The sequence below is a fragment of the Barbus barbus genome (assembly GCF_936440315.1).
Source record: "Barbus barbus genome assembly, chromosome: 41".
Classification (NCBI taxonomy): domain Eukaryota; kingdom Metazoa; phylum Chordata; class Actinopteri; order Cypriniformes; family Cyprinidae; genus Barbus; species Barbus barbus.
The window spans coordinates 17,179,861-17,205,893 of record NC_136719.1 but is presented as its reverse complement, the minus strand read 5'-3'; the positions used below and the strand labels follow the sequence as shown (position 1 = coordinate 17,205,893).

The 26,033-nt window shown below is 40.5% G+C and overlaps 1 protein-coding gene across 1 annotated transcript in view; it reads left to right on the top strand.

Moving 5' to 3' along the window:
- LOC306860226 (zinc finger protein castor homolog 1-like) overlaps positions 1 to 26,033 on the top strand; it is a gene marked incomplete at its 5' end in the record, with an annotated part of 82,131 nt that overhangs the window by 40,385 nt on the left and 15,713 nt on the right. The window contains 7 exons of the mRNA XM_079401815.1: positions 5,817 to 6,386; positions 12,484 to 13,348; positions 14,276 to 14,341; positions 17,775 to 17,865; positions 21,486 to 21,650; positions 23,108 to 23,280; positions 23,362 to 24,218. Of these exons, the coding sequence (XP_079257941.1) occupies positions 5,817 to 6,386; positions 12,484 to 13,348; positions 14,276 to 14,341; positions 17,775 to 17,865; positions 21,486 to 21,650; positions 23,108 to 23,280; positions 23,362 to 24,218 (2,787 nt within the window). The remainder of the gene's footprint in view (positions 1 to 5,816; positions 6,387 to 12,483; positions 13,349 to 14,275; positions 14,342 to 17,774; positions 17,866 to 21,485; positions 21,651 to 23,107; positions 23,281 to 23,361; positions 24,219 to 26,033) is intronic.

Here is a 26,033-nt window from a genome sequence, read left to right as displayed (position 1 = left end):
ACCCATTCTTCAGAAAACACTATGCCAGCTGTGAGACTGATTTCCTTCACGAGCGTCATCAGGGCACGTGAAGAGCCATTTGGATTACCTCAGATTTTACTTTTCCCTATCCCAGCCCTTCTGTCCTCAGGGGACGTCTTAAATGCTTTGTCTTATAATTAGGCTTCAGGGATATATTTGTTCTCAGAATTGAAGTTTGCTGCCTAACTGCGCTGCTTAAACAAAATATTTCCTTTTCCGTCTGTGCATCAAAATATGCATCTGCCATTTTCTGTCCATTGTCCTCAGCGGCAAGTATGTGCGTGCCTTTTTTTCTCCATGGCTTGTTTGTTTTTGTTACCTGCAACGGGATGTAACTGAATTATTGTATGTGGCAGAAGGTTTCAGAAAAAAAAGAGAGAGGGAGAAGTCAAAGTAGGTCCTTCAAGGTCAGTCCAAAGACAGCATGCAACATGCAAGGTCACATTCCAGACTAAAAGCAATAAGTGCTTTATTGATGGGAAAAAATCACACACTGCAAGCAAGCAGATGTGCAACGGACTGATTAATAATAAAACAGATTTGAGTGAGTGTGTGTGTGTACTTGTGTGCATGCCCTCTGCATTCATATTTTGCTTCTCCAAAAAAAAAAACTTTAAAGTCAGAAAAAAAGAGAAAAACTCATGAGCATAATTGTTTTGTCCGGATTTGTATCTCCCACTAAAAAATTGATCCCTGCATGGGAATCTGAAAAATCCATTAGAGTCCATCAGACAAAAAAAAGGACAGAATGATAGAGTGTGTATGAGTAGGAGCAGTTTATAAAACCCCATCATAGTTTTGCCATTAATGCACATGTCAGCAGACATTTTATTTTCGGCACAACTTCTTAATGCAGCAACTTGCTTTTAAATATAAGATACTGCCGAAGTGTCACATTACAAAACTAAGACCAAAAGCAAAACTATTAAAATAAGTATCATAGAGATGCGGAATGCATGGTTTCTCCTAACCTGGTGCAGTTCTCAGAAGCTTTTCATTTGTTTAGTCATATTTGCCCTCATTTATAGTACACTACAAACCAGGTAAACCTGCCCTGTGAGCACCGATCCTCCCCTCTCATACTGAGACACCAAACAAACCTGTTTCAAACCTCAAATAACCATCTTTTACCTTCTAATTCTCTTTCTTTCACCTCCTTTTTCTTTATGCTTCACCTCAGCCTCTCCTTCCATCTTTTTCCGCTTTAAGCGGCAGTTGGGAATGGCATTGTTTTTAATCATCAGAACCCAGAAATTATTATTATCGCCTCTGACGCGGCAATTAAAACTTCAGGTCAGAGGCACAACGAGCGGTGATCAGCAGCGAAGCTGAGAAGTTTTAATTAGACGATCAGAACCATTAATGCACAAAAAAAGGTGTGCGCTGGGAAATTAACGTGAACGTCTTAATCAGGGTTACCGACTCCGAAGAGGAGTCAAGTGAACAGAGAGCAAAAAACAAATCATTTCCGCACCACTGGGACAAAACTCAATTAAATATGCATGCAGAAAATGGAAATTCGGAGCATCAGCACAGACCGTTGGAAAAAATACGGCAAATTCCATAGACGGGGTCGCAGACTTGCTTATTGTTATTCTTGTGTAATAAAATCGAAAGAGAGGCCAGATGCTGGGGAACGAGAGTGTGTGGAGAACAGGTCCGATGCTGACTTTTCCGCTCCCCTTCCCTCGGAGCGGTGGGGGACACAAACTCCTTCCTGCAAGCTGTAAATTAGCAAAATAAAAACAGAGGGGATTATTTCAGCATATGTGTGTGTCCGAGCTTTAGTGGGTGAGGAAATACCTGGGAACCTGGCTCAATCTTGTTGGAGTTGCAGCACATAATGAGAAACTGCACTGTAAATATGCAAAATAAAGCACCAAGGAAGGGGCAGGAACAGCTAACTGTTCTCATTTCTTGGTTTATTTGACATTTACCTCATTAAGTTGCGTTTGCAGAAGCCCCTGACAGTCAGAGGTCCTAGATCCTCTACCTGAAAAAAAAGGGAAAAAAAAGGTAATTCATACACATTCCAGGTCAGTAAATCTGTCAAAAGGATTATAATATCAGAATAAAGCTTTTAAAAGTCAGGACAGAAAGTAACTGCTCTGACAGGAGGATCTTTAAATAATGAAAAATAATCCAACGCTGTCCAGGCCTGTTGCATTAATGAATGCTCAGTATTATAAGGGTTTTGTCCTTGCATTAGTCAACGTATTTTGAAAGTCTGCTTGAAATCAGACAGGGCAGATCAGAGTGTTAGATCATCGCTAAGTCCAGGGATTCGGGTTTAGCCAAGTAAACAGAGTTTGTTTCTAAAACAATCGCTGCAGTGGATGCCAGGTGAGAAGGAGTATGTCATATCCCAGCTTTAGCGTGCATACGCTTCCTGTCAGAACGAGAGCGAGAGAGAGAGAGAGAGAGACGGAGAGAGGGAAGAACAGGACACGCCAATCTAAGCAGTCATTAACAGCCACTTCCTCACTCTGGTAGGCTGATTGCAGTCAGCACACGTTCGTACAAATAATGCACTTCCAACGGCATTATTAGGATTTGAAACACCACTTGATTGGGCATGATATCATTCCGGCACATAAACAGAAGCTCCGCATTAAACGAGACACGCAGGGCCCGGAGATCCACATTCAAGGCGGCTTTTCTGTCATTCCCGGCGTCCTCCGCCTCATGCTTCTGAAAAGAAACAGGGCTTGTGGGGCCTTTGATGTGCGAGCAGATAAAAAGAAGAAGCTCTCTCACTCTTATTGTTGAATCTGTTTAGAATAGTTTCTTGACTTTTTCGCAAAGGTTTTCTCCTTATACAGTAAAAGCATTATGGCAATTCCAGCTCTGCACTATTTCCAGTGAAAAATATTGTCAGCATTAAAATAAACAGGACCTCTTAAAGAAAACAAGCTTTTGCTGTGATCATCCCCACCGTTCGTTTATTATTCAGCGCTGACAGGCATCTTCGAGGGCCTGAAATAATAGCGTTTGGCCAAAACACGTTTGGACGCATCAAATCTGTGAGGTTTGCTGTTTGTTACACCTATTTTTCTTAACATGAGTGCTGGTCCCCAGAGTGGTGGGAGTGATCCCAGAGGAGAGGCTGTTCTTTTATCTGTGTCCCTACTGATTTTATCGCACTGCATGCTATCATGAACACAAACGACTTGGAGTAAACAGCGGTGTTACCATAGCGATCTCCATTGTTGGTCAGAGCCGAGGCATATCTATTGCCAGGCATGTATTTAATGCAGCAGCTACTAACTGGTTTACCGTGATCATTTTTGAGCTCCGGAGAGTCTCATTAGTGCCCTGATCCTCTCTCATTTAAAACCTCAGATCTCATCTCTAGACAAAGATGTCTTTCAAGTGCACAGCCTTATTGTTTTTGTAAAAGTGCTAAAGTTTCTATTTTCATGTTATATTTATTATAATATTTATGCTATATTATATATTATATTCATTAATGTAATATTTAACATTGAATATAAATGTACAAATATGATTCAGTTATTATTCAATAATTGTTTTTATAGAATTTTCTATTCATATTTTTCATGTGTGTGTATAATTATTATTTTTTTATAAATTATTTTTATAATATTTTTATTTAAAATGTTACAGCTGTTTGCATGCCTTTGAATTGAATTGTTTGCATTATTTACAGTTCTTATTAAAAATGACTGGTCACTGACAAATAGTTAGCATTTACTCACAAAAGCACATTTTTATTTGCATTTGCCACATGGCGAGTGCTAATTTTAGATGCTGGGTGTTGACCATGGGCTTTTTGATTGTTAAAAAGAAGAAAAAAAAGAAACGCACATAAATTGTGGGTAATGGAATGAGATCGCTTCTCAGGGGTCATTTCCTACAAGGAAAAGCGAGATTGCAATGCAAAGGAAATCACTAGTTAAAGCGTGAAATACTGAGCAGGGTAAACAGTGAATGACCTTTACTGTTACGCCCAAATGACCTCAATCTTCCTTTGGTGGTGTTCTGAAAAAAATCTTCAGAATTTATGTTTCCACTTCCTAATAGTTTTTGCAGCTGATATTTTTTTGGGGGGTTCAAAATTGTCGTCCTCAACTGGATGACCTCTTCAACCTGGGCCTTGCAATTGTCTAAAGTAAAAATGAGCACATCTGAGGCGTTTAGATGCATGCGGTGCAGCGCAGAGCGTGCATAATTCCTCAGCTCATTGTTTCAGAGAGGAAGTGTTGAGTGTAAATACAGTAACTGAGAAAGCATGTGCTGGGGGCCACAGGGTACACATCTAGCATGTAACGGGCTTACCTTGAGTCCCTTCAAAAACTCATTATGCCAAAAAAAAAAAGAGAAATTTAGATTTCAATTTTACACACTTTCTCATCAAAAACGATGTGATATTTTTTTGTTAAAGCATCCATTCGAGCCAAACTAGTTTTTGTATTGACAGCTTCATGTGATGTTTAGAAATAGCTCATCTCAACGCAGCGTCTAACTACCAGCTAAAGCGTTCCACAGACCATTATATGTCCCGCAGGTTTCCCATTTTTTATTTACTGCATGATAAACATCTAACGTTACGAGCGGGCTCGATTTTAAGCCTGGAAAACCTATTAAAAGTGAACTTTGCTAAATCTTTGCATCAGATTTGTGGCGAAAGGGTGACTTAGCAGTGAGAGAATTTTGCCCTTAAAAAGGCATCTCTGGATATGAACGGACCCAGAACAGCTGCAGGGGGGAGCTGACACGGATAGATATTATAGATAGCACATTGGGGTGAAATAGCAAATGACCAGGCCCATGCGGAATCTTCACATGCAGATCTCCGTAGAATTATTGGAACATTGAACCGTGGAAATTCATGCTGCTGTAAACTGGAAATGCTCTCGCTGTGCGGCAGGTAAAATGGAATGAGTCTTTGTGAATCGGAACCGTGTGCGTATGATCAGTTCCATTACACTCTCAACTGTCTATATTCAAGGGGGATGCACAGGAAGAGTGTACTGTATATCTGACTCTCAAACCACTGTTTTGATCTCTTAAATGTCTACAGAAATTAGATTTGCTGTTTATGTGGTAAAAAAAACTGTTGTTGTGGTGGTCTTCTGCACTGTATGAGCAGGTTTAGGGGCTGACGGTGAATTTGAGTGACAGTTGTAGAGACTAAAGCAGGTTGAGCAAAGGGAGGTGATGTGAGGGGTGAGGGGATGGCAGCTACTTTTTTCTCTCTGTGTTTGTCCCTTTTATGCTTTCTCTTTCTTTCTGCTTCCAGATGTACTTTCTTATAGTCTTCCTTGCTCTCGCTCCTGCGCTGTCAAAGTTAAGGCTCACATTGGCAAGACGCTGGGCCTCTTTAGGTGAAGTGTCAGGCTGTTTCTATTCTGCTGTCATGTTCAGGATTAAATCTCACCGTGGTGGTGGCTTGACACACTGTTGGGGGTCTGATTGCGATCTAGTTTTTCTTCTCAGTTTGTAGGAAGAGGTATTTCGCTCTTTCCCTTTCTCGCCTTCTCTTATAAAGTAGGTGTGAATGACATCTGCAACTTACAGACACGCATGTGAGGTTTTCTTTATAATTCTCTATTGTTCTAGAAAAGGAGTGCCAGTGTGTATCTAAGAATAACAGCAAACAAAAACTTAGTTAAAATGCGCTTAGTTAAACAGGTTTGTGTTTTTTTGTGAGAGGCATTGTGGTTAGGTTGAAGCAGTGAAGAATGGCACAACTGTTATCAATAAACAACTTCCATAAATCTTATTTTTAATCACTAAAATGTTCTTTCTTCTTTGTCTTTTTTCGTCAACAGCTGAGAGGAGTTTATGCACTGAAAAGACCTCAGGAAAATCCACAATGGCCGCCAAAAGGAAAGGTGGCCTAAAACTGAATGCGATCTGTGCCAAGCTTAGCAAGCAGGTGGTGTATGACGGCAGTTCCCAGAATGCCGAGGGAGACTCAGATTTAGTGGACAACAGCGAGCGGGGCAGCTTGCACTATGATGAGGGCGACAGGCCTGAAAGCGACTTCCCAGAGGGCCTGACCCTGGGCCAGAGCCTTGAGGAGGACCAGAAACGGCGCCAGGCCATTGAGAAGTGGGTGAATGGCGAGTATGCTGACGATCCACAGTCTTTAGACAGGGGCGAGCACAGGGTACTCAAACCCAGCAATGGAGACGATTGTCCCCCTGAAGGCGTCTATATGGTACAGCCCAAAGGCTGCAGCGATGAAGAAGACAACACAGAAGAAGCCGACACCATGCCCGGCTCCCATGAGGGCAGTTATCATGAGGACAGGGACTCGGAGGGCAGCCCACACAAGGACGACAGCTACCAGCCCACCACTGAAGCCCCCCCTCGCCAAGCCCCCTTCTCCTCACCAGGTATCACCTCTTTCTTTTAGGACGATGTCATTAGTTGCATAGGTATTTGCGTGTTACATTTGCACACACATCTTTGTATGTTTGTGTACAAAATCAGCATTTTGACAGCATCTCAAGCTGTAGACATACAAATATAACTTGAGGGTCCCCTGATGCATAAGTTCTCATACTGGGATGAAGAGACTGTCTCAGATATTCTTTATAAATGAAAAAAAAAAGATCTTTCTAAATGAAATCTAGATAGAGATAGATAGATAAATAAAATGGTGTTAAATTGATTAATGGGATGACATTTAAAATATTACATTTCAAACATAATTTTTTAAAATAAAACTAAATACAAAATAAAACCCACTTTTTAATTTCAAGAATTTATTATTCTATGAATCTCAAAACATTTACATTTTAGATGCTGTCAGTATGTTGATTTTGTGCATTTCAGCATCTAAAAAACATGCAGAACTACACTTGACGTACAGTACAAATACCTGCGAATACTGTTAAGATCACATTGTTCAGTATTTTTCTCTGTGTGGCCAAAACAAAGTGTGCATAAGCAAGATAACATCTCTCCTCAAAGGCTTGCCGGCTCAGTTTTCACAGGTCTTACTTTACCTGTGTGCTTTGCAAGCATAATTACAGTGACACTTTGGCAGGGCCACAGCTACACAGAAGTGCAGTTCTAGGAAAGAGAAATCTAAAACATGAAAGAGTAACTGTTGCCATTCGCAAACATATTGTATAGAAACAATCTGCATTGGGGAAAACAGGAACTAAAAGAAGAAATTAATTTTTAGAAGAGGCTTATAGAGACTGCCGCGTATGTGTGTAGCAGCCGAGGGGCCAAGAGTGCTGGCAGGCCGGCTAAGCTTCATATTACACCCAGGATTACACTCTGACTCTTTGATTTTCTATAAGCTCACAAAACGTAGCTACCACCCAGACCCAATTACATAGTAGACCAGCTCTGCCAAGACTCCAGGTCTCTATCAGTTTAAGAGATTAAATCCTAGAGATTCAGAAAAATAAAGTCTTGAGTATAACGAGTGGCCTTTAAATCTGTATGGAAAGAAACGAAGACTGCATTTACTTCTGTTTGCAAGACAGTCATCTAGATAACATGAGGCCCGTGCTGCCATCCATCACAAAGTGAATACAAGCAAGCAAAATCTGCAAAAACTGACACAATCTCCACCTTAAAACCTCTGTGAACTTTCACCTCTGACAATCTCAGGAAGACTGCAGTACTCGACAAAGGTACAACAAGCCAGAAACTATGCAAGATAACAACAGGAGATAAGAGATATCACTTTGTTTAAAAGACCGAAATCAGGTTAACCTGGTGCTTTTTTGTTAAATGCTTTCGTCTTTCAGTTTTTCTTCTGCTTCTTGCTTTTTTTTCTACATTCTTACGGTAGAAGCACCTATATGCTTGTGGCCTCTATCACAGAAGTAGGGCCAAGAGTTTCTCAGAAAATCAAGTATTTTCCGGCAAACATGGTGCTTTGTGGTTTTAATCAGTCATTTTGTGTTTACTTCATGGTCATAAAGAAAGCTGTCTGTAAATATGTGTTTGTATTGTACACCTTTGCTTTCATTGAGCCCCGGCTGCTACTGCATCTCAAAATGAAGAAAAAGCGTTTGAAGACTGCAGTGAGCAGACATTAGTCACCACTCTTGTCTTGAGTTGTTTTTCCCTCCTCTCTCTCTTTGTTGATTGTAACTAGGGCATCTATACTGCCATGTTACTGAGCGGCTCACAATTAAAATATTTTTTCTTCCCTCATGCTGCTGTCTTTCAAGGCTGATGCGGAGCGCACATAATTATGCATATAAACATAGTGGCTTAATTATCTCTCACAACATCAGTGACAATGTAATTAACAAACATCGCAAGATCAATGAGAGAAACTGCGACCTTCAAAACATTTAACTCCTCACATCAGGGGACTGAGCAGAATCCCTATCAGCATAAAATCACAGAATGCCTTTCCTATAACAGTCAAATGCATGCCATGCTTCCCAACCAGGCTAGGCAATAGATCATGTAAAAAATATCAGTGCATAAAATATTAGATATATTAAATAATGTTTTTTTTTCACTCATCATTTTTTGAAGTATATAATTTAATTTTAATAAATAAATACATTTATTTATCATTTTAGTATATAATATTTTTCACTTCAGAATAATTTGTAATAGAATTTAATTTTACTTCTAATAATTCTAACCAAAGATTTTTGTTAAAATTCACAATTTAGCCACATTAGCTGGCTAAATAAATTAAGCTACGTTTAGTTTTGTTAATCAACAGAAGCTAATATCATCCACTGTTAAAATATTTTTATGTTTAATGAGTGGTTTCTCGATATCACAGAATTTTTTTTTTTTTTAAGAGAAATACATAGGTATATTTTAAAGTCTATATCTTTCAAAAAATAAACTGTTGAGTTGAGTCTAAACTGAATAAGTTTATTTAAAAATCAGCATCAGAAATGTCCGTTTGAGAGCAGTGACAGTGTTGTCAGTGGACCCTTGATAAGTCCATATATATATATATATATATATATATATATATATATATATAGATCCTTACATGTATGTCTTTATCATCACCACCTCTGGAGTGCATGAAAACAAATGGCCGTGTTTGGTCAACAGAAAGGAGATATAATGCCCATTTGTTATCACACCACGGAGGGAAAAATGCACCTTAATTGCCTCAAACGTAGACAAGGGCTTTGTCACAGGCTGGAATTTGCCAGTATGAAGTGGTGAGATTAGGAGCACTTCTTTTTGTACTCTCCAGTGACATGAGGAAGAGAGAGAGAGTGCTGAGAGTTCAGCCAGGCAAATCGTACCTTTCCCCCAAAGCCATGGCTTTCCAACCACATGCACATGACATCATTTGGAGCGTGTGAGATAAGGATGAGGGGGAAAACTCATTTACATGCTGTTTTAAAAGGTTATCTCCTCTTAGGTCCTGGCATAATGTGTGCAGTTTAAGTCCAATCATTCTCCTGACACTGATAGTCTATTAAACGCATACAGAGCCGCCCACTGGCATGCTAGACTTCTCGTCCTGTCTACTGTTACCACCTGCTACTATTGTTGCCACAGCTATTAATTTTCCTGTGTGTAGTACAACCGACATCTCTTCTAATACCAAAAGATTGATCTCAAAATGACGGTTCACTCAAAAATGAAAAGTATTAAATAGAAAGTCCACCCCAAAATTGGTATTTTGTCGTCATCCGGTCACTTTCATGTTGTTCAAAACCTGTCTGGTTTTTCTTTGTCCGTGGAACATAAAATAAATCGTCTGAATAACTTTGTTTGCATTCCTTGAAAGAAGAAAAACTGAACAGGATTGGAACAACATGAGTTGATAATTGTGGGTGAACTATCCCTTTAACAGTATAGTGGCTGCATATCATACAGATGACTTTTGACTCTAATAATAATGCTAATGATAGACCGATAACATTTAGAGACAGAGAGGGGATTTCTGTCAGAAAATGAAGGGAGTTTCCCAACTGTTTGACAAAAAGGTACAGATGGAATATATCCAATTACCCAAAGCAGGAGTGTCTTTGATTGCTGCCCTTGGAAAATGTTTACGGACAGAGATTAAAGAGCCGGTACTGACTTTAAAGCTGTGTAAAATCACATGATCCAACAAAACCCCTCTAAGCAGTCATGACCTATACAAAAATACAGTCACCGAATGCCAAATCTATGACTGAAGCCTTGCTCTGCCAAACTGAAGTTTTGGAGGTACGTACAGCAGCACTAAAATATCCTTCAGTAAGAAATAATAACTCATTATTTTTACAGTTAGTGTTTTATTTGTGGCTGATTCAGCAGTGATTAAATTGAGGCTAATTAACAATAAATGAGTGTACTTTGTCAAAATGTAGTACATTGTGAATACAGTGCACTTTGGTGTCTAATGACTTTTTAAAGCATTAGAGGTACACAGATCTCATCTGGCTATAGCTTTCAGTGCATTTTCTGATCATTTTATATGTATATTAAAATATATACATAAATACACTTATCTACAATAAAATACATAATTTTATTCATATTAATATTTTTTTTTATTAAAAAAAATCTTAATCTAATTCATTTTGTTGTATTCTGTGTTTCGTACTGCATATGGCTGTTTGTGTGATCAATAAAACTTTAAAAAGCTATACATATATACACTATATTGCCAAAAGTATTGGGTCACCCCCTTCTAATGAACAGGTTTGACTACTTTAGTAATTTCCACGAGTACAAATCTTAATGTTTAAGCATATAATGATATTCTAGGGTATTGTGTGCTTCTAATTTTATTGCAACAGTTTGGACAGAACCCTTTTCTATTCTAACATGACAGTGCCTCTGTGTATAAGGCAAGGTTCAAAAAGAAATGATTGATTAAGTCAGTGTGGAAGAACTTGACTGGTCTGCATAAAGCAAAGTCCTAATCTCAGCTGAACTCCTCTGGTGTGACATTAAATGCAGACTTTGAGCCGAAAACTCTTCACCAAACACCAATGATTTGTACATACACTATATGGGCAAAAGTATTGTGACACCCCCTTCTTTAGAACAGAAGAAGGCACTTCCAAAACTGTGGCAACAAAGATGGAAGCATAATTCACATATTTAAAAACTGTATTTCCATCTCTGTTGCAACAGTTTTGAAAGTGTCTAAAATTACTGTACCCATATAATGGTGTTTGGTGATGAATTTTCGGGTCAAGGTCTGCATTTAAAGTCACACCGGAGGTGTTCAGCTGAGATTAGGAGTTTGCTTTATGCAGACCAGTCAAGTTCTTCCACACTGACTGAATCAATCATTTTTGAACCTTGCCTTATACACAGAGGCACTGTCATGTTAGAATAGAAAAGGGCCCTGTTCAAACTGTTGCAATAAAATTAGAAGCACACAATTCCCTAGAATATCATTATATGCTTAAACATTAAGATTTGTACTCATGGAAATTACTAAAGTAGTCAAACCTGTTCATTAGAAGGGAGTGACCCAATACTTTTGGCAATATAGTGTACCTTTCACACCTTGAGTCATTTTCAGTTCCTTTTTTGTACCCTATTTGGTGAGCATGACAGTAATACTCCAAGGCAGCAATGAATTGAGAAAACGAGTAGATGTGGAGACCTGTAAGGACTGTCATGAAGCTCTATAATCTTTAAGCTTGAGATGAATTGATGTGCTCAAACACAGTAGAAGCTGCTAAAATGTTGCATGGCAAAGCGTAGGGAGTTTCCTCTCAAATACCTGATACATCTCTCTTAAATTTTTCATGCCCTTTCGATCTCCCAGATCACTTTTCATACTGATGTTGCACGGCTAGCACTAGCCCCAATGCAGCAATGGAAATTTGGGGATTATTTTACATGCTGAGAAGGAGATGTGAAAAGCACGGGCGAGAGACCGATTTAGCAATAACATAGAAATATGAGACCAAAGCTGAAATATTTTAGTATTAATTACCATGGCCGTGGCTAATGTTACCTCTAACCATCTCATTTGCCCAGCAATGAAAAAGGCAATCAAATAAATGGAAAAAAAGGTCTGGTGAAGGGCAGGGGTCTTGGCAGGGTGGAGAGGGAGTTTATCTGACACCTCTGTGAAGTTGTCATTTGGAGACGTGTTCTTGTACAAGGGTAGCTCTCCTGACAGACAAACTGAGACAAGATGAGATTTTTTGCATTCATCTGCTGTGGTAAACACTAAATCAGAGCCAAGAACTAAGTGCATCGGTGCCAGAGGGGTTTGTGTCCCTTTCTCGCGCACACACTTGCACAAACAGACTCTGAAAGAGCAGTAATTTGGCCTTTATAAGGGCTGGTTAAGCAGCAGGGGAAGCTTTCAACCCAAATTGTCTCCTTTCGACCGGCTATCTGACCTCCCTCCAGACCTATATGAAAGTTAATGTTACAGAATTAATTTCACTATACTGCAATTAAACTACACCTTTACCTCATTCTGTCCATCTTATTAGGCTTTGCTATTTTATTTAATTTTATTTGTGTTAGATAAAAGGAAATCTAAGTTTGTTTTTTTTGTATTTCGTATAGGAGAGGCGTCTACACTACGTGATTACGCCACCAACACCATGAATGAGTTCTTACACATGTTCGGCTTTGAAGACCAGCAGGGTCGGGATGAGCTGGCCAAGAAGATCAGCTTTGAAAAACTGAAAGCAGCTACCTCAGATCCCTCCTCCCTGAGCAGCGAGGAGGCCACCCGTCGAGCTCGCTTCTCCAAGTACGAGGAGTACATCCGCAAGCTGAAGGCCGGGGAGACCCTGCCCTGGCCCATGCACACCAAGCCCGAAGAGCTCAATTCCAAAATGGAGAAAAGCGCTGCCCTCATCCGGCCGGCCCTCGCAGGGTCAGAGGGTCAGATATTTCCACCCGGAATGGACCACAAACAAAGCTCACTCAACCCACCCCCAACCAACCCGTCACACACCCAGAACCTGGCCTGCCGCGCCTCCAAGTATGATTACTTCATCCAGAAACTGAAGATGGGCGAGAGTCTCAGACAGCAGAATGGCAATTCCTACAAGCGGCCCTCCAAGTACGACTTGGAGAACGTCAAGTACCTGCACCTCTTTAAACCCGGAGAGGGCAACCCTGACATGGGCGGCGCCATTGCATTTAAGACCGGCAAGGTCGGCAGGCCATCAAAGTACGATGTACGAAACATCCAGAAGCTCATCCCTGGGAAGGTTGATCCTCCAATGATGCCGAGCGTTCTCCCAGCTACGACAGGAACCCCAGGAACACCAGTTATCAATACAGCTGCTCCCGCGGGGGTCGTGGGCCCTCCCGGGTTGCCCGTAGACCAGGCGGGCCACCTCGGCTTTAACACTGACTACATGAAGTCCAGCTTCTCCAAGACTGACTCCATCACTACTGGAACCGTCTCCTCAGTCAAGTAAGGCAATCTCTGAAAATTGCACTTAACTGTTTAGACATTAAATTGACAGGAAATTACTGATTGATTTTACCAATAACCAGTGTTTCAGACTTGTGGCAGTGTCAGAAGACCTCCGTTGGCTTTAAAGTCAGATTGCAAGTTTGTAGGGCCTTGGTTGGCACACTTTCTATGAGTTTTCTTGACCTTATCAATGGTTCAGAACCTTAAGGCTGTTCTCCAGCAGTCCCTGGTCTGTCCAGCAATGTGGCCATGTGCAAGCACAAACACATACAGTGATTTGTTGTCAAAACCACCCCTTAAGAGGCAGATTAACCCCAGGTCATCCCCTGCTGGAGCTGCTCACTTTTTTAGTCCTGAGTTAGTGCTGCTGAACTGCTGCCACCTTGTATACAAAATGCTTCACGCAGAGTATAATGTGTTACATTATGAATTCCATTTAAGTGCTTATTCAATGAAAGTAGGATGCTAAGTCAAGCGCTGCCACCAAACCCAGACTTTCAAGTAACTGGTAAATCGATGAGAATTGTTTCTGAAACAGGATGTCCTAAAAGCCGTAGTCATCCTTCATACAAGAGCCAATCAAACAAAATAAAATGCACGCAGCCATTTTCTGGCTTTCTGACACTCGGCACACACACCCGTCTTTGCATTTGTGCTCTCTCCAAAAACACACATAAATAATTTATGCATTCAAAAACATTTTTTTCCCTCTGTGCTTTCATTGTTGGGAGGCCATGAATCAAAGCGCTCATATATACCTCCCTGATTCATTCCCAAACCAAATCGCTACTCCATCGAAGAAAATGTATATTGATAGCCCAAACTTTGAAATGGCTCATAAGTAAATACTGCGTCAGTTTGTTTTTATTACTGATGGAATGCATACCATTAATCCTTTTCTCTTTTTTTTCCGTGCTATGATAGGAATGGCCTTCCTCCCGAGAAACCTGCCACAGAGGATGTCAACGTGTACCAGAAATATATCGCCAGGTATGCAAATCCCCACCCTTACAAAACTTCACGACAACATTCTTTAATCGAGGACATATTTTACGCTTTAATAAAGTAGAATGTAGATTTGCGAAAATACACTTTCTGTGCGGACGATAAATTACGCGTAAGCACGCCAGGTTTATGGACTAAGGAAAATTAATTGAATTAAAGGCTGGAAAGTGAGTAATTTTTTTTCCCCCGTGTCAGTTTCCCTGCCAGCACTGAAGCCGAACTCCGTAAAATCTTGAGCAAACAGCATGAAATGTTTGTGAAAACATCGGACACATTAGACTGCCCTGCGTGTGCCCGTGTGTCATCGGGCATGACTGCACAGATAGTTGAGACTTTCATTTCTAATATCTGCACTTCAAATGAAGATACTGAATCAACTAAATGACAGGCACTCGCGACTGCAGACAAAGCACGGAGATAGATGCAGTGCACTCCAATATCGGCTTCTGTTTCCTTTTGTCGCGCCAGTAGAAAGGTGATTATCATTTGTTTATTTATTCTAGCCTTAAAGAGAGAAAAAGGCGCGTTTCAAAAGGCAAAGTGGCTTTGGCGTTAATGATTACTCTCCCAAGCCGTAACATGAAGGCCACAAATCAAAGCCCTGGCACTAACAGACACACACACATCCTTGTGCACACACAAAACCCCTCCTTGGAGTGATTACATTTTGCAAGAAGATTTAATTAAGGAATTTTTAATGAGGCTTCTGCTGGCACTGCCAAGAACTGTTTTGATATTTGCACTGCATAATGCATAAAATTTGTCTAAACATCTCGGCAGTTGATGCGCGGGGAGGCAGTAGATAAGCCCAGATACAGTTTCAATTTCCGTGTTGGGAAAAAAATAAAGGAAAGAGAGGAGGGGAAAAAAGAAAAATGAGGACTCATAAAAAGGGCAAATGCAGCATGGTGTATTGGGGGGTTGTTGAAAGATCGGGGGGTGGGAGTGCGGGGGAATCATCCACGCTAATGAGAGAACAGTCGTGCTAAAAAGCAGCTTTGTAAACTTGTCTACACCCACCTTCCCCCCAACAAAAGGGGGAAAAGTTCTTTATCTCCTCGCGCTGCCACGGTTTGATGTTTAAAGAGCTTCCCTGGTAGTGTTTAGTCACTGTTTTCCCTCCTAAATGCTTTTATGTACCCACCATTGCGCCAAACTTTGATCGGCGTGTCTCTATTGTAACGGGAGCTGTGCGGCAATCTCTGTATCGTGGCGATATTAATATTTAATCCGCCGCTGAATAGCAGCGTGGCCCATTAGCCCCCTGACGCGGCAAGTGGGAATTGTCCAGAGGCAAAGTGATACAGCCGGGGTGGGCTGCCATCCCAGGGGGCTTCTGTGTACACAGGACCAGGAATGTTTGAGTGCAACGCAGAGGGGCTGCTAATAGTGGATGAGTTTAACATGTGCATCTGTGCTGGTGCGACTGTGTGATATACCATTCCGTAGCCTGTGCTCTAATCTCTTTTGTAAAAGAGTTGGTTCACCCAAAAATAAAAATTATGCTCCCATTTATTCACCTTCATGTCATTCCAAACTTTCTGTAGAACAGAAAAGGAGACATTTTAAACATTATACTGGCCATTTTTATCCTATGCAGTCTCTGTAAATGGGACTGAGGCTTTTAAGCTGAAAATATATTATAAAAATGGACCATACGACTATATTTTTTGAGTTTTAAATCCAAACAATTGCTTTGCATGAGAAACACACAAACATTTCAGTGTCATTCTTCATTTCTGTTTTCAGCGAGCTGTTGACTGCTGTGACTGGATCAGTGAGTCATTGAGTTGAACTCAAAAACCAGATCAGTTCAGTTTGTGAACAAATCATTAATTTTGAATAAAAACAATTCAACTCAAAACAAACAAATAAATAAAGGATTTGTTCACAAACTTGATAATATTAGGCTACTTCTCTCATGAACTGTCATGAATGCAGCTTACATTTTAATATACCTCTAATAAAACATTCAAATGGCTTCAGAAGACTTGGAATCCCACTTCTGACAGCCCTATCCTTTTTAAGGGGAAGTCGTCTAATGGTTAGAGAGTGGGACTCGTAATCCAAAGGTTGCGGGTTCGAGTCTCGGGCCGGCAGGGATTGTAGGTGGGGGGAGTGAATGTCCAGCGCTCTCTCCACCCTCAATACCATGACTGAGGTGCCCTTGAGCAAGGCACCGAACCCCCAACTGCTCCCCGGGCGCCGCAGCATAAATCGCTGCCCACTGCTCCGGGTGTGTGTTCACGGTGTGTGTGTGTGTTCACTGCTGTGTGTGTGCATGTTGGATGGGTTAAATGCAGAGCACGAATTCCGAGTATGGGTCACCATACTTGGCAGTATGTCACTTCACTTCACTTCATGAAAGGAAAAATATAAATGGGAGTTTGTAAAGGACATGTAGGTGAGTAAACAATAGTTTTTGAGTGAACTGATCCTTTAAGAAGCAAAAGAAACCACCCCAAGCGCCTGCCACCTCCCCAGTCCTTCAGAACACCACCCATGTTTAGCAGGTAGTGGATTCCCCATTCAGTTAGCTTAATGAACTCAGCAAAGTGATTTGTAAAAGCAGTCTAGGGATAATCCAGGCAGTAGGGGGAAAAAAAATTACTTAGCTTTTTCTCTACTTCAGCAGATGGTGCTCTTGGCAGCGGCGGTGCGAATGTTTATTTGTGTGTTTTGAGCTGTAATTGGAGGTTTTTAACAGTCATCATCGTCAGGGTTATAATCAGCCTGTAAACACTCAGGAAATATGCCTCTTTAAAGCGCCGCCAATCCGCTGAAGACCAGGCGAGTCAGTCAGCAAGAGTGAAGAGGAGGAAGCCGTGCAGAGACACACTCAAACCTTTCTATTAGGCCTAACCTTTCCCTGATTAAAGCATAGGCTGTTAACCTGGAGAGCCGAACGCTGATTTGGCAGGGCTTAAAGCACGAGCAAATGAGTGAATTATGTCGGGGGTTACAGTTTAATAAGAGTCTACCTACTGCCTTTGAAGGCAATGGAACTAATTTGGTGGAGATTGCTGTGGCTGGAGAGTGAAATGCATTCGTATGGTCGAGGACGCGTAGGCCTGTTTTCTCTATGTGTTTATAGTTCCTGGTAATGACTCTGAGATCCGTGAAGATGACTCTGTCAGTGTTAGGGCATCTATCAAACGGAGATAAAAGGCTAAATTGCCCTTTCAAGATCAGCCCCCACATTATTAGAGGTTTCGTACATTGAATAGAAATAGCGAAATGCTACTCTGTTTCAGTATACACTGATTTTTTTCTCTTTGAAATTGATCGCTTTGTCTCACTTGCTGTTTTTCAAATTCATGTTTATCTTTGTGCTCAATGTGATAATAATGTTTGCATTCAGAATGCTCAGCATAAGCACTATCAATGACACAAATATTATATTTCTGTCTGATTATAGGTTCTCTGGAAGCCAACACTGTGGCCATGTGCACTGTGCTTACCAGTACAGAGAACATTATCACTGCATGGACCCTGAATGTAACTATCAGGTGAGTAAAATCATCTGGAACTTTCTTAGTTCACGCACTTTTTGATGATAAATAAGATTGTGAGCTGGTCATTTTTGCAATTCAACTCTGCATAGTTCAACACACCTAAACATTCATCCCTCACTGCTTAAAATCCAAGCACCTGGCTTCTGTAAGGACAACCTCATAATGCAGAGAGTGCCACAACACCAGTTTAAAGCTCACCTTCACTCTTTCCCCATCACTTCCTGACAGGAGAGAAAGATAACTGTTAGAGGAAATGATTGAAGTGTGCCAGGGTACACACAAGGAAACAGCCAAACAAAACTTTACGGACAATGCTTTTATCTTGCCATCGTACTGGATTAACAGGTTTAGATAGATGAGGTCTATTTCTCAAAACTCAATCAGACAGACATTGGCCTTCTTTTTTCATGGTTAATGGTAAATACTTTCAAAAAATGCCTCTTTTTTTTTCCTAAGGACATCTGCTAATACTCTTGGGCCACTCATAATTCCCTTTCACATTATTAATCTGATCCATGTCCCCAGACTTGTCATGTTCAGCACAGCAAAATCAGCATTAAGCAGATCAGAACACAGACAGCAGCGGCTCATGCACATATGGTGGAAAAGAGCAGGCAAAGATTCGAAGACAAAATCCTCCCGCAACGAGAGCCGCTGAGTCTTTTCTTTATCAAGTCCTCTCTAGTCATAATCTCCCACTTCATTTTTAATCATCTGATTACATTTTTCATTGTAAACATCCAGGAATCCTGCTGAAGACAACGGGGCAGCTGTTGCATCTAAAAGAGACTTATTCAGCCCAGCAGGCTGCCTCTTGTTCAAGAACAATTCCTCAAACTTTAAGAAGAGTCAGCTGAAAAGTCCCTTTGAAGCTGTCCGTTTTTGTGACTTGCGTTGGTTAAGAATTCATTGACGCTATTGTACATGCATGTAATTTTCAGATTAAGGTTGATATTCTGGATAAGCCTTTGTTCTTATAATTTAACTTTTTTTTTATAATCCACTTTTTACAAACTTAGGTCATAAAGTTTGTTTTAGTGGTTGTAAAATGTTAGTAACCCAAACCTGCCTTTTAATAATTCTGATTCTTGATACAGGTGCAAGTTTTCCTGTAGCTAAAACAATAGAGCTTGGTAATGGGTTCGATCCCCAGGGAACTCATGAACTGATAATGTTGCTTTAAAGGGCCTGTTTACACCTGGTCGTTTCATGCATTTTCGCTGATCGGATATCTATTGGATTTGTTAAAACGTTTCCATTCACACTTGGCCACATACTGTTTACACCTGGTCACTTCATGCGTTTTTTTTTTTTCTGATCAGATAGCTATCCGATCCTGAAGAGACCAGGTGTAAATGCCCTCCGAAACGCATTCGAGATGGATATAAATCCGATTGCTCAAACCACTTCAGGAGGTGGTCTGGGCCGCATTCCAGACGAAACTGGACAAGTGTAAATGCATCTGGTTGTTGAAACCACATATGCTAATTTTACTCCTCCCAAAATATTAATATAATAAACATGTGAGAGCGTTTTATAGGCTATATGGCATGTTATAGTCATATATGACAGCGCTAATGCAACAAGCGTCACCGCGGATGAGCAGCTGAGTATCTCTTCAGCAAGCCGAGGCGCAAACTGCAGCAAATGAAACTGAAAATAAGTCGCAGACGCTCAACAACACACAATCATCATCATTAAAAGTAGTAAGACTAACCTATCTTTAGTGCTGATGCCGCGCTCTCTCCTGTTGACGTCTCTCATATTGAAATGAGCAGATAATGAATAAAACACAGCGCATATCTATTTCTTTCATTGACTTGAACTTAAATTTGCATATAGCGCGGGAATTGAAGAACGGATTTATATCCATTTTGCGAAGACACATTTATGTGGCCAAGTGTAAATGGAAACGTTTTAACAAATCAGATAGATATCCGATCAGAGAAAACGCATGAAGTGACCAGGTGTAAACAGGCCCTAAGTGTCTGCCAAATGCATAAACAATGTAAAACAAATAATACAAAATAATAGATCTTATTCGTATTTATATAAACAAATAACGTTGGCTTAATCTATGATTGTGGCAATCTGGTTACTGCATTTACATGCCACTTACACAATTAGAATATGACTGGAATGTTTCTGTGCATGTAAAGGCATCAGTGAAACTTGGCAGTTTAGCAATGACAGACAGGAGACTGTGCGCACCCATAGCAGAAAGGTGAGGCTCAGATGAACTTGTTTTTGGAATTGATAAGTCATTAAAATGTTACATGACACAGTGCTGGAATATTATCCTGCGGTTGCCAGCCTTTGCTCCACTCCATACGGACCCGGCCTCTCCTTTCATGGCCATCCTGCAATGCGATGGGAATCCTAAAATAAATGTCCGCACAACCATGAGGCCACTCCGCTAAGCACAGAAGCCCAACTGATACAATTTCCTGCTGTTTTCCACAGTTCCGCTCAGTGTGGCCGGATCTAGATCAGTATCTCTTTTTATTTGTTTGTCGACATCCCAAATACCTGTCATCAACGTTTGTTGGACATTGGCTCATATATCATATAAATACAGTTCTCTTCTTTTGAAACAGGATTGGAAATGTAACACTATATATAGCCAAGGTTTAAGTATTTATCTTTGTGTATTTATATATCTTTATTTATTTTATATTTGCCTGTAAGACAAGCTTCATAGATGGGCAATGAGGTTTTGTGGATGTTTCTGTCATATTTTTTTTCTCCTGTTGCTCATTTATGTAGAAAATATGGATTTACGTTGGAAGAGGCTCATTGATTTCAGCTACTCTTGTTTCAGTTCCTGTAATATTAGCTCAAGCCCAATTACTGCAGATTTGGTTGCCCTGATCTCTCAAGAGTGAAGTTTTTTCACCCCACATCACTTAGTTTTTTTCTCCCAGATTGCTCCATGGTGTAGGAGATTTTAATTTCGAGGAGGGGTATTTTAGCATATTTCCTCATTATTATTGTCTAACCCTGCACAAAACTGTGCTTTAATACTTTAATTAAAAATGGAATCATATCTCAGACGGGAATTAAAAGAGAAACATTTTTTGGTTGCCTTGTTTGTTTGTTTGTTGTCTTTTCCCCGTGCACGTTCCAAAACCATCTGCATGGAACATGATTTTTCAGAAGCAGAGAATATCGCAACTGTGATCTCGCATGTCAAGTGATCCATCTTAATTAGAAATGGTGAAATCAAACGTAATAAACAGTCTAGCTCAGGAACCTTTTTAAGTAGCAGATTCAAACATCAGGTGAGCCTGGAAAATACTATAATGTCAAATCTGAGTCATAATGCTATGCTTTAGTGATAAGAGAGTCTATAGTGCAAACTCCAAATGAAATACGCCCTTCAAAGTATTCACTTTCAAGTTCTCTACCCTGCAATGCGAGTAGGGAACACTAAATACACCTTCTACCTGCTGCTACGACCGCTGGTGTTTTGCACCGTTCACCCACCTGGCTGCAATTTTCCGCAATGCTCTGCAGCTGTTGCATGATAAATAAAATAACTAATTGCTGGTTTCCTTCAGAACCTATAAACCACCTCCCCCGCCTTACTACCTCTGTGTATCTGTTGTTTACAGAGATTCACCAGTAAGCAGGATGTGATAAGGCATTATAACATGCATAAGAAGCGGGACAACTCCCTGCAGCATGGGTTCATGCGCTTCAGCCCTTTGGATGACTGCAGTGTATACTACCACGGCTGCCATCTCAACGGCAAGAGTACCCACTACCACTGCATGCAGGTAAACCACAGCAAAACCCCTAGTTTGCAAAATAAATTTAAAAAAAAATAATGCACATTCACCCTTATACAGACACATGCAAATATAACTTCCCCTACTTGTACAGGATTTGAGATAAAATATTAAATTCAATTTTCATGAATATTATGAAATAGAAGCTGTGGAAGAAAACCTAAAATCTACTTTCCATGCACAATATTAGTGGCAGGCGAAAGGCTTTTGTATGATGCAATAATCTTTAAGGACACTGAAGTTCTTTAATTTTTTCTTGGCCATTCAAGAGCATTTTTTTATTCATAAGACAGGAGTTGTCATAATAAATTAAAGAAAAATTAAAAGGACGAAAAGGGTGTACACCTCCTCTACCATCGTCCCCTTTCTTTCTCACTCCTTAATTGGCATGGATAAAATTCTACGAGTTGTTTATATGAACTCAACATTTTTCATCTTTTAGTACCAAGTGGCGAGTTAAAGATTATTTCCCAACAGATCTGTTTAATTCTTTACATCTGCTTATTTTCAAGGTGTCACTTTCGAGTCTAGTGCTTTTTCACCCACAGGCAACAGTGGCCCGGGACTTAAGATATATTCTCTCTTTTTTTAAAGCCTCCCTAACGGCATAATTGTTATTAGACATTTCAGTTCTTGTTTTAACAGTGGTGAGAACAGGCAGATGTTGGCACCCGTTCTCCTGATTTACAGAGAAAAAACAGAGTGGCATTTTTTTCATTGTTTGACTGAATATGGCCAAGTTGCCCTGTTTGCACGGGTGAAAAGTGTCAGAGATGATATACAATTGCTGGTTTTAATTCAAACATTAGTTCATGTTCGTCTGCTGCCCAGAGAGCTCCTGAGTGCTGCTGTTGAGTAACAGAGCCTTTCAAACCGAACTAAGTGACAGTCTCCCTGAACAACCCCCCTGACACTTTTCCTAAAGCAGAGACCTCTAATATAGACTTAAAACCTTAAATGGAAGAAGGTTTCAACCACAAGCCACCTCGCCATGCTGCTTCTGCATGCCACATATTGCAAATCGCAAAAAAAAATAAAAATAAAAATAGTCCTGTCTTTTATCTCTTTGAAGCTGTTTTCATGAAACGCACACCTGTTTTTCGGGTAAAGGGTTTGCTTTTCATATTTTATGTGCGTTGTCTCAAGAGTACATTTTTAACAAAGCTCAGATCTTAAGAAAATGTTTCCTGTTCATTTTTTTAGGTCACCTGTTTCTTTGCTCCCCACATTGAGTTCATCACCAAACTGAGCTATTTTTGTGTCACATCTCGAGTTGTTGTTTTCATGTCCCTGCAGACTACAAGAGCTCAAGCACCAAGCCACTGTTTCATACCGAGCATAATTCATCCAGTGCAACAAACTGAAACTCACACATGGTGTTTATTTCCAAACCGTGCATACGCTTTGTGTCATGAAAGCACTTTTTTTCATTTCCTTTCTGTCAGGTGGGCTGCAACAAGGTGTACACAAGCACTTCTGATGTCATGACTCATGAGAACTTCCATAAGAAAAATGCACAGCTGATCAATGATGGCTTCCAGAGGTTCCGGGCCACTGAGGATTGTGGGACGGTTGGGTGCCAGTTCTATGGGCAGAAGACCACCCACTTCCACTGCAGGTACGGTGACTGCTCAAATTCAAATTGAATATGGGTTAATTGCCATTTAAGAGTTTAATCCTTCACCTTTCCACCTCTCAGACGCCCAGGCTGTACCTTCACCTTCAAGAACAAGTGTGACATCGAGAAGCACAAGAGCTATCACATCAAAGATGACGCTTATGCCAAGGACGGCTTTAAGAAGTTTTACAAATACGAGGAGTGCAAGTACGAAGGCTGCGTCTACAGCAAGGCCACCAACCATTTCCACTGCATACGCCAAGGCTGCGGCTTCACCTTTACCTCCACCAGCCAGATGACCTCACATAAGCGCAAGCACGAGCGCCGCCACATTCGCTCCTCGGGCGTGCTGGGCCTCAGTTCCTCTTTCCTGTTGCCCAAAGAGGAGCTGGAAGAGTCCAGCAATGATGACCTCATGGACTACTCAGCCATTAGCAGCAAGAACTCCAGCTTAAGTGCTTCTCCAACAACCCAGCAGTCCTCCACCGTACTGCATATGCTGCCCACTCCCACCACCACCATGTCCTCCAGCCACAGCGTCAAGCCCACCGCCGCTCTGCCTCCAGCCAGCCGTATTTCCACCCTGCTGTCCCAGGCTCTACCCAGCAACGTGCCCATGGCCCTAGCACTTTCCAACAGCGCACTGGCAGGTGCTTCCTTCTTCCCCCTCATTCCCAGAATGCCCATGTCGCTCACGCCCTCTGCCGCCGGTCTGATCTCTGCTGTCACCTCCGGAGGTCACTCCATGCCCAGCGATTCTCTACCCCTGAACTCCACCCCGACTGGGGACCCAGCCGCTGCGACCGTAGCATCCACACCAACTTCTTTTGCTGCATCATCCATTATGGAGAAGATGTCGGCCAGCAAGGGTCTGATATCGCCCATGATGGCCCGACTGGCAGCCGCTGCCCTGAAGTCCTCCAGTAACCCGAATGCAGGTTTGTTTATGTCATACTGTATTATTCATTTGTAGAATGAAAATTGTTTAGATCAGCGACTGGCGGGTCGTAAATAGCAATTTTAACATATTAGTCATTAGTAATACATATTATACTAATTAGATTTGATAATGATTAAAATATTAATATTAGTTTCAATTCTGGTCAAAATCGATAAACCGATAATTATTTTCATATTATGGCTGATAACCCGATAAATGGCTGATTTTATGATTATAGCTGATATTATAACTAATAAGTGGCAGACATAAATATTGTATTTTATTTTTAAATAAATTACTAAACGCTAAAATCAATCATATTAAATGCTACATAGATTGTAAACAGTAATTTTAATATTCATATGATACAATTTCAGTGTAATGTTAACATTAAAATCATTAAATTTAATAATAATTAAAATATTATTATTAATTAAATTTCTGGTCAGTACCGATAAGCCGATATTTATTTTCATATTATGGCTGATAGATCTCCAGTATTAAAATTATGCTGTTTTGTCTAAATAAATTAAAATTAAAGCACTAAAAACTAAAATAATTTTAAATTCTACTAAGTGAATTTAGGCTTTACAACATTGTCAAGTACATTGTGACAAAATGGATAGTCATTTTGAAACTAATACTGATAAATACATTTTAAAAATCCCTGATATCGGCCGATAAACGATATGGTAATAAATATATTGTGCATCTCTAATATTAATCAGTTTGATTTAGGGGCATTTTTTACTTTTAGTCATGTAAAAATCTTTAAGAAAAACCAGTTAAGAGCCACTGGTCTAGATATTCCCATTGTTAATATCTATAACAGGAGTGAAAAAAGATACTTTTTCGAAAAGATACTTTGTCAAAGGGTAAGTTTTCTTCACAGCGTTTTATCATGAGAACATCAGTTCTCTAGGTCACTCTGCCCATGTGTTTCTCTTTCTCCGTACCTACACGTCAGTGAAAGGGCATTTTCAGGTCATCTGTTCATGCTATCCACAGACACTGCTCAAATCTCTGATTTCAGGATTAGGGCAAAATATTAAAGGGCTAGTTTGCTGCTCTAGTCTTGTTATTGCAGCGATCATTGTCATGATACCCACAATCCATTAGCAGATAAGTGCTGAACTAGTGAGTGGGCTCTGTAAAGCTGCCTCTAATAGCATTCTCAGGAGGATCCCAGGGCCTGTGTTCTACATGCTTCCTCATCACCGGCCTCTTATCTGAGCGTGCACTCGTTCCAACCAAATGGAGCCTGAATAATATTAAGTTGAGAAATTGGAGGTACAAAGCAGCTTTTTATATGCACTCTGATATAGAGGAAGAAATATCAGAAACTATTGAAGCAGAAATGACTCAGCGCTCCAGAGAGGGGGATGTGTGTATGTGCTGGTGTGTAAATAAAAGCACTACTTGTTTCAGTATGAAAACACTGATGTGGAGTCTGTGAAGTCTTATACTCTTTAGGCATTTTAGGCAAGTGAGTAAAAGGGTTTCCTTACAAAACATTTACTGTGGGGCGTCATGGTACTGTACTTCAATATATACTACGGTACTGAATAATTACCATGAATAATGTTTACTGTACATGGTACTGCAAGTACTACAAATATATAAAAAAGGGTAGGTTAATTCTCCCTATTTGTGAAAGATCTTTAAAATTCTTTTGGCTGCTATAAGGCCGTCACAGCCTTTGGAGGAACAGATCTTCTCAAAAAAGTCCTACAACCTTACAAGAAGGCAAATAAAACGAGCATGTTCTCTCATGTGTGAGCACCTTGCATTTAGTTTTGGTAACTTCGAGAAA